This window comes from Acanthopagrus latus, chromosome 12, assembly GCF_904848185.1.
Source record: "Acanthopagrus latus isolate v.2019 chromosome 12, fAcaLat1.1, whole genome shotgun sequence".
Lineage (NCBI taxonomy): Eukaryota > Metazoa > Chordata > Actinopteri > Spariformes > Sparidae > Acanthopagrus > Acanthopagrus latus.
This window is the reverse complement of record NC_051050.1, coordinates 22,918,052-22,931,480: the sequence shown is the minus strand read 5'-3', so window position 1 is coordinate 22,931,480 and position 13,429 is coordinate 22,918,052. Positions and strand designations below refer to the sequence as shown.

Below are 13,429 nucleotides of genomic sequence, written 5' to 3'. Positions count from 1 at the left end.
ACTTGTTTGTTAATAACCCTCAGATGGATTATATAACAAGATCAGAAGCAACCTATGTATGTCCTTTTATGTTAAATTAAAGCCATGATATATAGGATAAGACATTTTTGACTTAGGTGCCCCCCAGTGGTTGTATAAAAAAAAAAGGGTTGCAGTAAAACACATTAAAAGCCTTGATTTTCCCACAAACATGTGTTAAAATTGCATTTTTTTGTAGTTTCATGTATGGATACAGCAGGGATTCATGCATACAAAGAATCAAAACACTGCAGTATCTGTTTTTAATTAGAGGCGCTGATACAGTCGGTACAATGTCCTCCATGTTGCCCACAGGCCTTCATAGTGCAGCCTCAATCAGCTAATCAAACTTAGCTTCCAGACGTCTATGTAAACACAACCAGGCTTGTTATTGTTATTTTATTAATCTGGGTTGCTGATGATATTACTGTCCTTCATATTCAGTCCACTGCATCTGAATGAGATAAAAATCAGTCCTTCTCGTACTTCTGGAGAATGCTGTTGCCTCTGAGGAGTTTTAATTTGTACTCTGCACAATCAGCTGTAATATGCAAAAAAACATCTGTAAAACAATCCTCTTTTGTCTGAATAGTAATGTAGCTGGATTTGTGGTCAAACACACTCCGGCAACTTCCTGGAAATGTTCTTTGTATTGGCTGTGTGAACCTCGGTTACTCAACATCTGATGAGTTTCTCTTCACAATGTCTGTGGTTTCCTTCTGCCATTAAAACAGTTGAAGTCGTTGGCCAACCTGCTCCTAAATACACTAAATGGAGTCGACCGCTAAACAGCCTTTGAAGCGTTGCATTGCGCATTTATTTCTCACCAGTCAGCATCACAGCAGCTGTTAGGAATAAAGAGTTTATTCACTGAGGTGGAGGCCGGTCGATCGTGACAGATCTCTGAGGGGTTTTGGCGATAGGAAAGGTCAACAAGCTGGTGCTCGGACCAGGACCTGGGTCATTTATTTAGATTGGCACTTGAGGGATGAGATTCTGCTCTCTGTTTGGTGAGGTGGGTGTCGATGGGAACGGGCAGCGAAAATCAGATCTGCATAGTGTTTGGAGGGTGGACAAGACTCTGCTTTTTTTAGTGCAACATGAGCGTTTTTTTAAATCGGTTTTGGACATAATTTCGATTGGTTCACGTTACTCCGACATTTGTCCACATAGAGTTTCCAAATGTTGTACAAACCTCAGGGGACAAAGAAAATAGTGTTTATTAGATGTTATGCAGCAACAAGTTGTATGTTAAAAAAAGGTATTTTCACTATTCATAGATTGTTGATTATTCTTCCGTCTGTCTGGATTAATAGTCCCGAGACGATAATCAGTGTTTAAACCTGCTGGCAAGAAGAAGGAGAAGAAGAAAAGAAGAAGAAGAAGAAGAAGAAGAAGAAGAAGAAGAAGAAGAAGAAGAAGAAGAAGAAGAAGACAGAGAGCTGAATGGAGTTGTGCAGCCAAACATAGATTCATTCCTTGGCAGATTTGCATTGAGCAGGGAATGAGGCTGGATAACATTGTAATCACCAGTAATTGCTGAGATCTGGGAAAGTGGCGACGTGGTTACAACAATGTCAAATGGGCCAAGAAATGCAAGCAGTCAGGCGATCAAACTGGTGGTTTCCAACCTTAAAACGAAGCAGGACTGTCAACCAGGAGACTGAGGTTTGTGTCCCCAGTAGAACTTTTTCTATTGTTGACTTTTAGACGTAGTTGACTTATTGATTTCGAGTTTTCTTTGTTGTAGGACGAAGGTATGGGACCAGATAAAGAGACGAATCCATGTGGTCCATGTGGAAAGCAACGGAGAAGGAGCGTAATGGCTTATTATCCTAAACAATATGACTGTGCGAACAGAAGACGACGTCTTGGCACAAATATCTGTTACTCGGATATCTGCTGGCTACACTGGAAGCCCAAAATTAATATCATCGCACACGATAACCGATGGCCTCCAAGGTTGGCTTTTAGCTGAAGCTGCTACGAGGAACTTTGGCTCCACTGGACAAAGGATGACGAACCACCAGACGACATCGCAGCTTCTTTAGTCAGGCTGAGAGTCTCCTCGCTTCATCCTCAGCACTCTGACAGAAAAAAATCATCTCAATCTTACGACCTTCTTGACCTGGATAAGTTGGAAGTAAGACCAAACCCTAAAAAAACCCCAAAACAAACAAATGATCCGAATCCTAGTTGCTTCATTTCTCCTCTGTGTTTGATAAAATAACTCATCATTAACTGGAACAAACAGTAAACTCACGCCACACTGCTGTATACTGAGAGAGTGGCTGACTACATAGTGGATCCAACCTTTAGTACTTGCTGGAACCCATCAGATAAACAGAAACATATTTCCCAGTGGCTCCCAAACATCACCAGAGGGCCCGACCAGACACCACAGCCTTATTAGCTCCAATAGACTCCCGACAGATCCACACGGGGCCTTCGGTTTCTGATCTCCTCTCCTCTGTCATTAACTGTAACTCCTCACTTTCATCTTCCTCTGCACCACTCAGGGATCCTTCCTTCCGCCTGTCTTTAGCATCGCCCCGCACCTCATAGCCGGGAGCAGACATATGTGGATGAACGTGTACATGCGTCAAACACTTTAGGGCTGGATCCTGCAGTAATGACTTCCAGCTCCGTCTTTGGGTAACGAGCATTTCCTGCTCGCAGTGTCTGCCGGAGGACAGCCGCTGACCACCTGACTGCAGCTCTCTGCGGTCTGTCTCAGTGTCCTGCGTTTGTCACACTGTAGAACTTTTCATCGAACAATCCTGGACTCATGAATCTGTAAAAAGGGATGGCCAAGGCTGCAACTAATGATTATTTTCATCTGTTGATATTTCCTCAATGAATCAATTTAGTGTTTGGACTTTAAATGGCAGAAAATGGTGAAAAATATCTATCAGTGTTTCCCAAAGCCCTGAAGATATTCGGTTAGCTCTCCAAAGAGGGCTGGGTTTTTTAAAGAAAAGATTTTTTATATTTAAACCAAACTTTGCAATCCAATTTCTCTCTATCCCGGTCAGTGGCCTTCTCCTTCTGTGTTTGTCGCTGTAACACTTACATCACTGTAAGTTACAAGACTTAACTTAGTCATTGAAACAAAAACAATATCAAACAAAATAATTCTCTTCTCCTAACCTGACCTAACCTCATTTTAACCACAACAACAGTTAAAATGTCATAATATGTTCACTTATTTTAAAACCAGGCGTAGCACATGATATACCGCAGAGCCCTTCAAGTCCAAAACTGACTCTAGAGGTGTCGGTAGACGCTGACCAAGATACAGAATTTGACAAGATGCGAGTGAGAAAAATCCTAAAATCGATCTTTGAATCTGATCGTGGTGCTTTTTTCCTGTGCATGTTGCATGTCGGTGTAATTACCACACACCAGTATTGGTAACAGGCACTTTAAAGTGAGAACACTTGCCTATTTCACAATATCAGAAACCCACACGCTTGCGCAGAGATCCAGAACAACAGCTTGCCATTTAGACATCGCCAGAACCTTCACCACAGGCCGGCTGCAGTCCTACCTCAGAGAGTAAATTCTGGTGACATTAATGAGCCTGTTTGGCTCGCGTGTCCAGCCACAGCTCTTGGCTTTGAAGCGATAACCGCTGAAAACGCTTGTCTGTGTGTAAACAGGCTGGGAGGTCCTACTGGACAGTTCAAAAGAAATTGCTCAGCTTGCAGATTGACTGGAACTGGATTTTGTTCTGGTTTTCTGTCACAACTACCCAGAGATTTAGATCCACTATGGGCCGCTGAATGCAAAGAAATCTGTGGTTCTTATATGAAATAAAGTGAGTGGCACAGCTATGCACAGCGCAGTGCGTTTGCCATGAGAGAGACTAAAGGACCTCCGCTCTGTTATCAGTCAACAGAGATGGATTGGGTTTCCTAGCGGCGCCTGGCAGCAGGTTCTGACGGGGGGCGTTCAGCTCAGGACAGTTAAGCAGAAACACTCCGTCTCAGTTGTTGCTCTTCCTCTTCCCTCTCCGCCCACCATCAACCCAGTTGAAGCTCAGTCCATAAACATCGGTAGTGGAGTTCATTAGGGCTGGCCTAGTTTTGGAGGGGGCCTGGATGGGGTCTTCAGGGGTCTCATAACATGGCGGGGATTATGGATATTTACTGGTGAAGGGAGCTGGATTGAGCTGCCGTCAGTGGGCCCAGAAGTGCAAGCAGCTGTTCTGCATGGAGAGCTACAGCTACAACAGCATGATAAAGTCTCACTATGGAGATGATATCTGTGTTCAAACCTGTGTTAAAACATGATTTGAACAGTTTAAACTGATATAATTCAGAGTATTTGGTTTGAGCTGCTGATGGAGTGAGACAGCACGCTTGTTTCTCATCTCTGTTGAGAGCTGCACATGTGCAGTACCATCCAGCAATATTACAGAGCTTACCTTCACATCTTTCGGTTCAGTTTATTTTTTCAAACTCAATGCTGCTTGACGGACAACGAATGGAACACCAAAGTCATTGGGATTCATCCTCTGAGCACCATGAACGAATGTGTAAAACTAAAATCCATGCAGAGCGGCTCAAAGCGACTCATCAGCGACTATTTTTCATCGTAGCTGTCGCCTCGGGAGAAATGAACACTCCGAGGATTAAAGACACGGAGGATCCTCTCTGGAGATGTATGTGCGCACGGTCACATCTCGGAGGAGCAGACGGGGACAAAGATGAGAAGTTGAGCAATCAAACTGCAGAAAGACAATAGTTGGAGTAAAGACCCCCTCTCAGTTCTCTTAAATTGGATCCAGGAGACACCAGTGAATGAACCCTCTGTGCTTTTGTTATGAGACACACACACACACACACACACACACACACACACGCTTTCGGGGTAAATTGTGTAATCAGCCTGGCAGCGTGCAGCTGCTGGCGGCAGTTTCACTTCGCCTCCATGAGAACGCATCAGGCTCTGTGGAAACCAGACACGGGGGGTCTTCTGAGGAGAACCTCTGGGAGATGGTTCCCCTCACATTTATCTACTTTATACTTCACTTTTACCCAACCAGGGAGATCCGGAGTGAAAACAGCTACTTCATATAATATATTATATAACTCCACACTGTGAAAACACTCCACTACAGTAATCTTTGTGCAGGCTTTTACTCTTATATCTGATGATTTTGGGATTGATATTCCTGCTGCATTAATGTGTACGGGTCATTTTACAGCTATAGATGTTTAAGGTTGAGCTCATTTTAATTTTATATACTGTTGGGGAGGTTAATCTGCACGCATCATATTCTTTAAGATCATCATTATGTCAACATTTCCAGCCTGTTCTCAGCTCCGTGACTTTTAAGGATAATCCAAGAATGTTTTTTTTAAAAGAGTTTAATATTTAAGTAATAAGTAAATGGTCTAATCCAAGTATCAGGGAGCCCCGAGATCCAAAATTGATTTTAAAAGCTTTATGTACACCCGTTTTAAAGCAGTGCTGTGCAGAGTTAAAAGCGTCAGTGTCTGCACCATCTGAAGCACGGATCCAACGATTAAAACCTGGATACGGCGTTGAAGTTTTGAGTGAACTGTTCCTTTAAAGAGGTACTTCAGAGACAGAAACTTCAGAGGTTTGGGGGGGGATTTTACTTTTCGTCCCACTTTCCCAGAGTCAGAAATGAATAAATGCCTGACAACTTGCTGTAGTCCCAAGTTGTGTCAAACAGCAACATGAAACTAACTTGGCTCATTTTTTTTTCAGCTTCTGTGGGATCAAATAACAAAATCACGATCCCATCCAGGAATTGTGAAACTGAGGAAGGAACTTAAGGAGGGGTGAGGGGTCGCCTTTTCCAAGCTTTGTCAGAGGGGAGGCCCACAATCCCAGACTTTAAAACCTCCTCATCCTCTGTTCACACGACATCCTTCTCCTGTTTGTCTGTCTTAGACGAGGTGTCCCTCCTCTTCTGCTCTTCCTCAGATTTCTTTGTGACGTTGATTTGTGACGCTGCGCTGCAGACATAAAGTTTGACCTGACGCTTGGTTATTACAGATTTACAATGTGTCATAACTCTTCTGTTTTATGACCGCGCCAGAGGCTGTAATGGGGTCTTAAGAGCGGCCTGATTTGTAATGTGGAAATCCACATCGCGGGTCAGATAAACACTGGCGGCGACGGTATTTTCTCAGGAAACAAAGTACAAAGTTCTGTCTGCAGTGGACTGGACACTGGTCAGCTTTTCAAAGAGCCAAGATGTTCAAAAAAACCATTTGCATCATCGGTGATGTCAGAACTTTTTTACACGCTCTCCAGGGGAACACACACACACACACACACACACACACACACACACACACAAAGACACACACACACCAGGATCACTGCTGGAAAAAACAAAAATCTTTATCTTCATTGAAAAAATCTGAAGGGAGCAGCTGAAAGAGCTCCAGTCCGGTCGTTTTGTTGTCCTGCTCGAGCTGCAGCGTGTTTTCTGGCTGCTGACACGTTTTGTTTGAGGGTCAGTTATTTAATGAAGTCGAGGTGATGACAAGCTTATTGGTCGGTCACAGAAGACTCCAGCTCAGCTGCTCTCCCCCTGCACCCCTGCTGTCCAAACTGTAAACAGACCACACATATTATCACATTATTCCCCCAAAGGAAATTCATCTTACAGCACTGAATACATCCTTTAAAGAGAAAAAGATGTGTTGTGCAGCCGCTGCAATCAGGTCCTAATGCAGAACATGACATGAAAACCGTAAGTGTGTCTTTTTGGTGGGGAAACGCAGAGAAATGAGAAAATTGGTGGTAAAAAAAATGGGTATGATTATTGAGAGTTAGCTGAACTGAAACACCAGTAAAAACTGAGAAAAATGCATCAAATTCAATGAAAGATAACTCGTATAAAGTCAGGGAGGTACCTTTCTGATGTATGAAATACTCCACATATATTCTGTACTCCAGTTATGTACAGATACTGGCCTGAATGACTGGTACATGTAGAATAGCAGCAAAATGATTTTCTCCTACAGAACCATACAACTACAGCTGGCTACAACTGCACTGCATTGTGCAATCCTGCATTGTATAATGACAAATAAACAACTTGAAACTTGAGTCTTGAACCTTGAATAACACACACACACACACACACACAGGTTGAAGTTGTTCTCTGGAAAGTCGAGGAAAGAACCAGCATCACCAAAAATGTCTCAGTCAGAGTCAGAAGTGAGCTTGTAGTGTAAATAATGATCAAGTGCCGCTGGCTATTTATTTACCTCCACCAAGGAGGATCACGTTCTCAACCGTTGTCCCTTTGTTTGTTGGTTTGCAGGAAGGACTACAAAACAATCTACTACACTTTTCCACAAAAAAGTATTTTGGTGGCTGGTATCAACAGGCGTGCACAATTTGATGTGGATCCTAGATCAGGTGAAATTATGGTTAAGGAGCAATGGAGTCATTTAAAATGTTGGACTGTCAAGTTTGATATGAGATTCGACTTGACTGAATTAAAGCGGAAAGAGCCTTGTGCTCTACTGACTGTCATTCTAGCTTGGATTAAATCAAACCATCACAGTGTTGTTGTTTAAATACCGACATGCAGTATCACTTTTATTTTCATGATGCAGTAATACCACGCCTGAGCTCTTCATGGCAAACCAAGAGAGGCGATTCCAGAAAGGGATCTGATCATCAGAGTCATTCTGATACCGCCCAGAATGCTGAAGTTAGTACTGGCGAGTTCATCAACAGCACAGCGTTTATTCACTAGAAACAGAAATGGGATCGTGCCACCTCCATGTTGTTACTGCTCAAGTAGCTAAGTGCCATAAACAGCAGGCGACTTGTGTAACTTCCAAGCACATCCATAACATAACAGCCATACAAGGGTAGAATACAGCTGTTCAATAAGTAATACAGTTGTTTTTAAACACACTGGGATCAGACTGGGATCAGATCAGGAGTGGGTATCGGCAAATGCACAATAATCAGGCATCAGATTGGTTTCAGGAAGGAAAAATGGTATCAGAACTTCTTTGATAAAAGGGGTAAACGTGTCCTCTGCACATCTCACTGTTGTTCGCTGGTTTATCAGTGCAGTGAGTTTCATAGGTTTCTGGTAAAGGTACAGTAAACGTTTCCGTCATTCCAATCTGGAAGAACAGAAAAAGAGGTCTCTCATACATACACAGCTGTCTCACTCCACATGATTGTGTAATTAAAAATAAAAGAAACTATCCACTCTCCGTCAGCCACTCCAGTCCGTTAAAGTCCATTCTCAGAAAGGCTTCTTCTAGTTTTCACTCCTCCTGACACTTCTCAGAGTGTCGTCCCGGCAGAGTCCAACTCCTTCAGGTTCTTCAGACCAGGTGAATGATGCGTTATCTGTTCTTCCTCTTGTCTTTTTTGCTTTTGCTCACAGAGCTGTGAGCAGCGCCTGAGGGGAGAGGTGATGCGTGGCCGGTGGTCTTCAGATGGTCAAACAACTTGTTTCTGGTGGGGAACTCGTTGTTACAGGTCACGCAGTGGAGGATTAGTTCCTTCTGCGGTTGGAAATTGGGAAAAAAAAGAATTAAAAATACAAGCATGGAACATTTTCCTTGAGTAAAACAATGTAACAATCCTTTTTTACAATTGAAAGGGGGCAAAATGTCAAAACTGATGCTGTAAACTGTACAAACCTCAGGAGCCTGTTCTCCTCCCGTGTTTGACTTGACGTTCTTCGGCTTGTCTTTCCCTCCTCCCTTCTTTCCCTTTGGCTTCCCAGAGCTGCTGAGGCAACATTTAGATATCAGAAACATAAACATCAGATTCTACACTGCAAGGCAGCTTCTATTAAATTGTAATGTCATGCAACTCCTGCCTAATTTAATTCAGCAATAAGCTTTGTTGCGTCCTCCATTATCTACTTACAATTGTCCATAAATGATAGGATTGTTTATTTACCCTTGTTTTGAATATTACATTAAAGACGTCTGAACCTTTTAAAAATGTGCTGTAGTCCAAATAACTTTACAATCTTTGTCTGAAAACAGGAAACAGCCCATCTTCACAAGTATAATGACGTGGCACACATGTTAAAAAAGATAAAATTAGTCTAATTTCAGTCTTAACACATACATTTAAGATAAAACACGAATGAAAGCAGTGATGTGAAGTGAAATGTGTTGCTCACAGTGGAAATATAAAGAGAATTAGACCCTGACTCTGCAGTTTGGAACATCTCAATGGAGCATTAAAGCATCTCTTGGCTAACTGCTTCTTTTCAACAGGCATCTGTTTCCGGAAAGAGTTCTAATAAAGCAACTGCCCAACATCTGCCCAGGACCAAAAAGCAAATGTTGCAACATTAACATGGCTGAGCACCTTGAATCAGTGAAAAATAGACTCAAGATGCCACAAAAACAACTCTTAATAAATACTAACACTGCAGTGTCTGTTGGATGTGTAAAAAGACCATTAATTGCCCACAGACTCCCTGTTATAACTTCCCAAGTTGATAACATGGCAGAAGTTCTGTTTTGAGCTTCTTCTGCTGCCCTCAAGTGGCCAAAATAATGAAGTCCTACTGTAGCAGCTTTATGGTCCCCTCTGAGTAGAACAAGGTATATCTAATATTGCCAGAAGCACATTTTTACTGCCCCGTGGCAAAACAGTACCTTAGTTACAGGTAGTAAAACCATCAAATGATTCTGAACAGAGAAGCAGGAAAGTGAATCTGGTATCAAAACACCGGTTAAAAAAAACCCCCTGCGCTGACCTCTTGACTCCTGTGGGAGGGGGTTCATCCTGCTTCTCCGGCTCTCCAGGATCCGCTGACTTCTCGGGGACATCTTCCTCGCAGGTGGTTGGCGTTGGTTTCTCCTCCTCCTTCACCTCCTGCTCCACCTCCTGCTCCACAGCAGTCTGTTACAGGGCAGGCAGAGTGTGAATAGAGAGGGCTTTTAAGAAAGATTCATTTCACAGAGGGTTTATAGAACTTCAACGCAAGGACAACAACTGAAAACAAATAAAATGTATTACTCACTTGAACCACTTTCTGTTGTTTCTTTTTCCTCTTCTGCTTTTTTGACAGCCTGTGTTGGTCGAAAGAAAAACGTCAGTGAAGACAACCAAGAAGCTATAATCTGATTTCTAACCACCCCGACAACCAGGTGAAAAATACACAAATCATCACATCTGGTTGTCCTACTTCTGCCTCGGTTTGTCTTCCTCCTCTTCCTCCTCCTCCTCCTCTTCTTCCTGCTCTTTTTCCTCCTCTCCTCCCTCCTTTCCATCCTGGTTCAAACCGAGTGATTCTTCTTCATCCTCCAGCTGTTGCCGCAGCAACACCACCATCTCTTTGTGCTTTTTGGATTTTTCATGGTTTTTCATACTGCAGAGAGGAAAGACAGGAAACAATGAAAAGAGCTGTAAAATCCAATTAATAACTTGGACGGAAAAGTGAGTAAGATACTGCAATATAGCATAAATGTTGGGTGATACTCACGCTTTATCTGACTTGAAGGATTTGTCACAGGCTGGGCAGTACAGATCATCATAATAGTCGATTGTCAGTTCATCTCCATCAGGCTGATCTGCATCTGCAAAAGGATAAAAGATGATGACGCAGCTGCTGCAAGTACAGCAGAGCTTAACTCCTTGCAGACGTATTAGTGAAGCCTGAATCCCAAACATGCAGCCTCACTGACCTCCTGCCTCTTCACTGTTCTCTTCTTCCTCGCTCTCTGATGCGTCTCCAAACTCCTCTCCGTACTGAGCCTCTATCTGCTGCAGCTCCTTCTCCAGCTCAGACATGGCCGCCCAGCTCTGCTCCTTGTACTCCTCTGCCAGTCTTCGATGGACATACAGTTCAATATTATAAGTATGAGGAAGAAATTGAAAAAAATAAGCATGTAATGTACTCAACTATCTGTCCACAACTTACTTAGCCTGGTTGAGCTTCTGCTTCCGCCTCAGCTCCTCCACCTTCTTGACTTTCTCAGCGTTCTGCTCCTCCACCAGCTTCCTGTGCGCCTGCACGCGGCGATCACGCTTGCGGACGAAAGCCACGAGTTGCCGCACGAGCTCGTTGCGCTCCTTACGGGCTTTCTCTCTGGTCTTCTTGTTCTCCTTCTCCATGGCCCTTTTCTCCCAGCGGTTGGAGGCCTGCCTCGTGTCATACTCCTCCTTCCAGGCAAAGTTTTTACGAGTGCAGAAGCTCTGCCAGTAGCCGTAAAACACGTGCACTACCTGTAATATGGAAAAATAAAGACCGATTATGTACACCAGTTAACTAAAAATTGTTCAGTGTTAATATTTTAGTGTTGGGGCTAACTTACAGTATCATAGTCGCTCTGAGAGTCTCCAAAGGGAGGAAAGTCCTCGTCCTCATCCTCATCTTCCACCTTGGCGTGCTCCATTTCCTCCTTAACAATGGACTCAAAGAGATTCCTGTAGACTGTGTAAAAGCCCTATGGGGAGAGAGTGCTCATGGATTAAAAACAAGAGAGAATAATAGATATTCTGAGAGCACAAAACATTTTTGGCCCCACATTCAAACTTTACGGTAAGTGCAGGTGTTTTGGGAATTTAGACCAAACCTTTCGACCAGCATTTCAATACATCTTGAGTCTTGAGCTAAGTTATGTTGACCAAATCTAAAAGTGAACATAATGGATTTATTCTCCACATAATGTGACCCCAGATGATGATTGAAAGATGTTTCTTTGGCTTTTTTTTTCTTATTGGAAGAAAAGACAACATGATTCTAGCACGTACGACCATGGACACTGACCTTCTCGTCATCTGCATAGCCGGAGTAGCAGGTGACCGTGAAATACTGCAGCAGGTCGATGCTGTCATCTTCGTAATCTCCACTCAGTCCTCCTTTCAGCAGAGCCTCCCTGTGATTGTCATACCTGCAACACCGAAAGAGACAGTGGCATCAGTGATTTGCAAACATCATTCATTTTATTTTATTTTTTTTGTTTTATTCATGTTGCAAAATATTACTCTATTGTATTCTATCTCTTATTGTACTATGTTGTTATAGTCTGACCTCATTCTTGTTCACCTGAGAAGCACTTTGAACTGTACTAACCTGTATTAAAGGTGCTATACAAATTACGTTTGACTGATTAAATGATTATGTACGAAACATCAAAGATATTGTGAGTTTGGAAGAACTTTTTTCAAGTTTGAATAAGCTTGTACACACCACGCTCTCTCCTGTGGATCACTCAGGACATCATAAGCTGCCTGGATCAGCTTGAAATGCTCTGCAGCCTCCTCAGAATTGTCCAAGTTTTTATCTGTAGATTTCAGAAGGGAAACAGATGTCAACAAGCTTCACTGATAATAAGAGTCTCGTTAACAGCACCATTAGTTTATCGAAAAAAGGAAAAAGTAGAGAGTGAAAAGTTCAGGAATGACTTAATCCAAGTTCTTAATCATCTCTGTCTCCATCAAAATAAAATGGATGTTGTTCACTGTACAGATTGTAAATCCCACTGAGACAATGTGACTGAGGGCTATAAAGATAAAAAACAATTTGTTTTAATGATTTATCTCAAGAATTAGAATAAGACATAAGACAAGTAAGGCACCTTAGGTCACCCAGGGGGATAAACAACATGTAATCAATATCTATTGACGTGTAGATATGCAAATCATGACATACCATTCATTGCAAACACTACCTTTCAGTATACACACACTGACAACACCTTAATACTAAAAAGAAAAGCCCATTAGCTTTCTAGCACAACTTACCTGGATGCCACTTTAATGCCAATTTACGATACGCCTTCTTCAAATCGTCGTCTCCGGCATCCCGTTTCACACCCAGGATTTCGTAGTGACACTTCATTGTGAGCTAACTGTACAGAGAGACTCTACTCGAGAATAAATGCCGGTAAAAAAAAAAAAAAAAATGTTGTTCACGCTGTCCAAGCTAGCTTTAGCATCTGGCTAACTGCATGCTAGCGACCGGTCAACACCTCTATCCTACCTCCTCCTGGAATAATTCAGACTTCTAAAGTGACGGCAACAATAATGAATTGTTTTAGCCTTACATATTTAAACAAGTCCAGTGTCCGTTATCAATGAATAACAGCCTGTTATACACCTGTTACGACCACCACGACCGGTTTTTTGGGGACCTCAAGCAGGGTACATAGCTGTTCTCTCAAGTGCCGCTAAATCTCGCGAGAACTGCTCCTTTATCGTATCAGCATATTTGAATCTTAAATCGCACTTTGCTGACCCCACACAGTTGATTTGTTGTTTATCAAGCAGTGAATTTGGGTTTTGTAAGTTGTAAAATTACCGAAAAAAAATAAAAACCAAACTAAGCATCATAGTTCGTGTGTGTGTTGTGCCTGCAGTACCACCTCCGCGCCGCTGGGCGTCAGTCTCGCTGCTCCGTCCGCACGTGTGCCGTTTG

General features: G+C 42.7%; 1 protein-coding gene across 2 annotated transcripts; it reads right to left on the bottom strand.

Annotated features, from left to right (window-relative positions):
* Positions 1-7,581: 7,581 nt before the first annotated feature.
* dnajc21 (DnaJ heat shock protein family (Hsp40) member C21) lies at positions 7,582-13,363 on the bottom strand. Of its 2 annotated transcripts, none has more exons than XM_037117343.1 (12): positions 12,757-13,363; positions 12,203-12,296; positions 11,780-11,903; positions 11,325-11,456; positions 10,931-11,235; positions 10,695-10,837; positions 10,493-10,586; positions 10,196-10,378; positions 10,031-10,079; positions 9,764-9,909; positions 8,685-8,775; positions 7,582-8,546 (listed from the first exon to the last, which is right to left on the bottom strand). In XM_037117343.1, exons 1-12 carry the CDS (start codon positions 12,851-12,853, stop codon positions 8,385-8,387), a joined length of 1,620 nt encoding a protein of 539 aa, XP_036973238.1. In that variant the 5' UTR covers positions 12,854-13,363; the 3' UTR covers positions 7,582-8,384. The 2 variants fall into 2 exon arrangements, with proteins under 2 accessions (XP_036973238.1, XP_036973239.1); XM_037117344.1 differs by having other exon boundaries at positions 8,685-8,772; positions 12,757-13,357.
* Between the last annotated feature and the right edge of the window lie 66 nt (positions 13,364-13,429).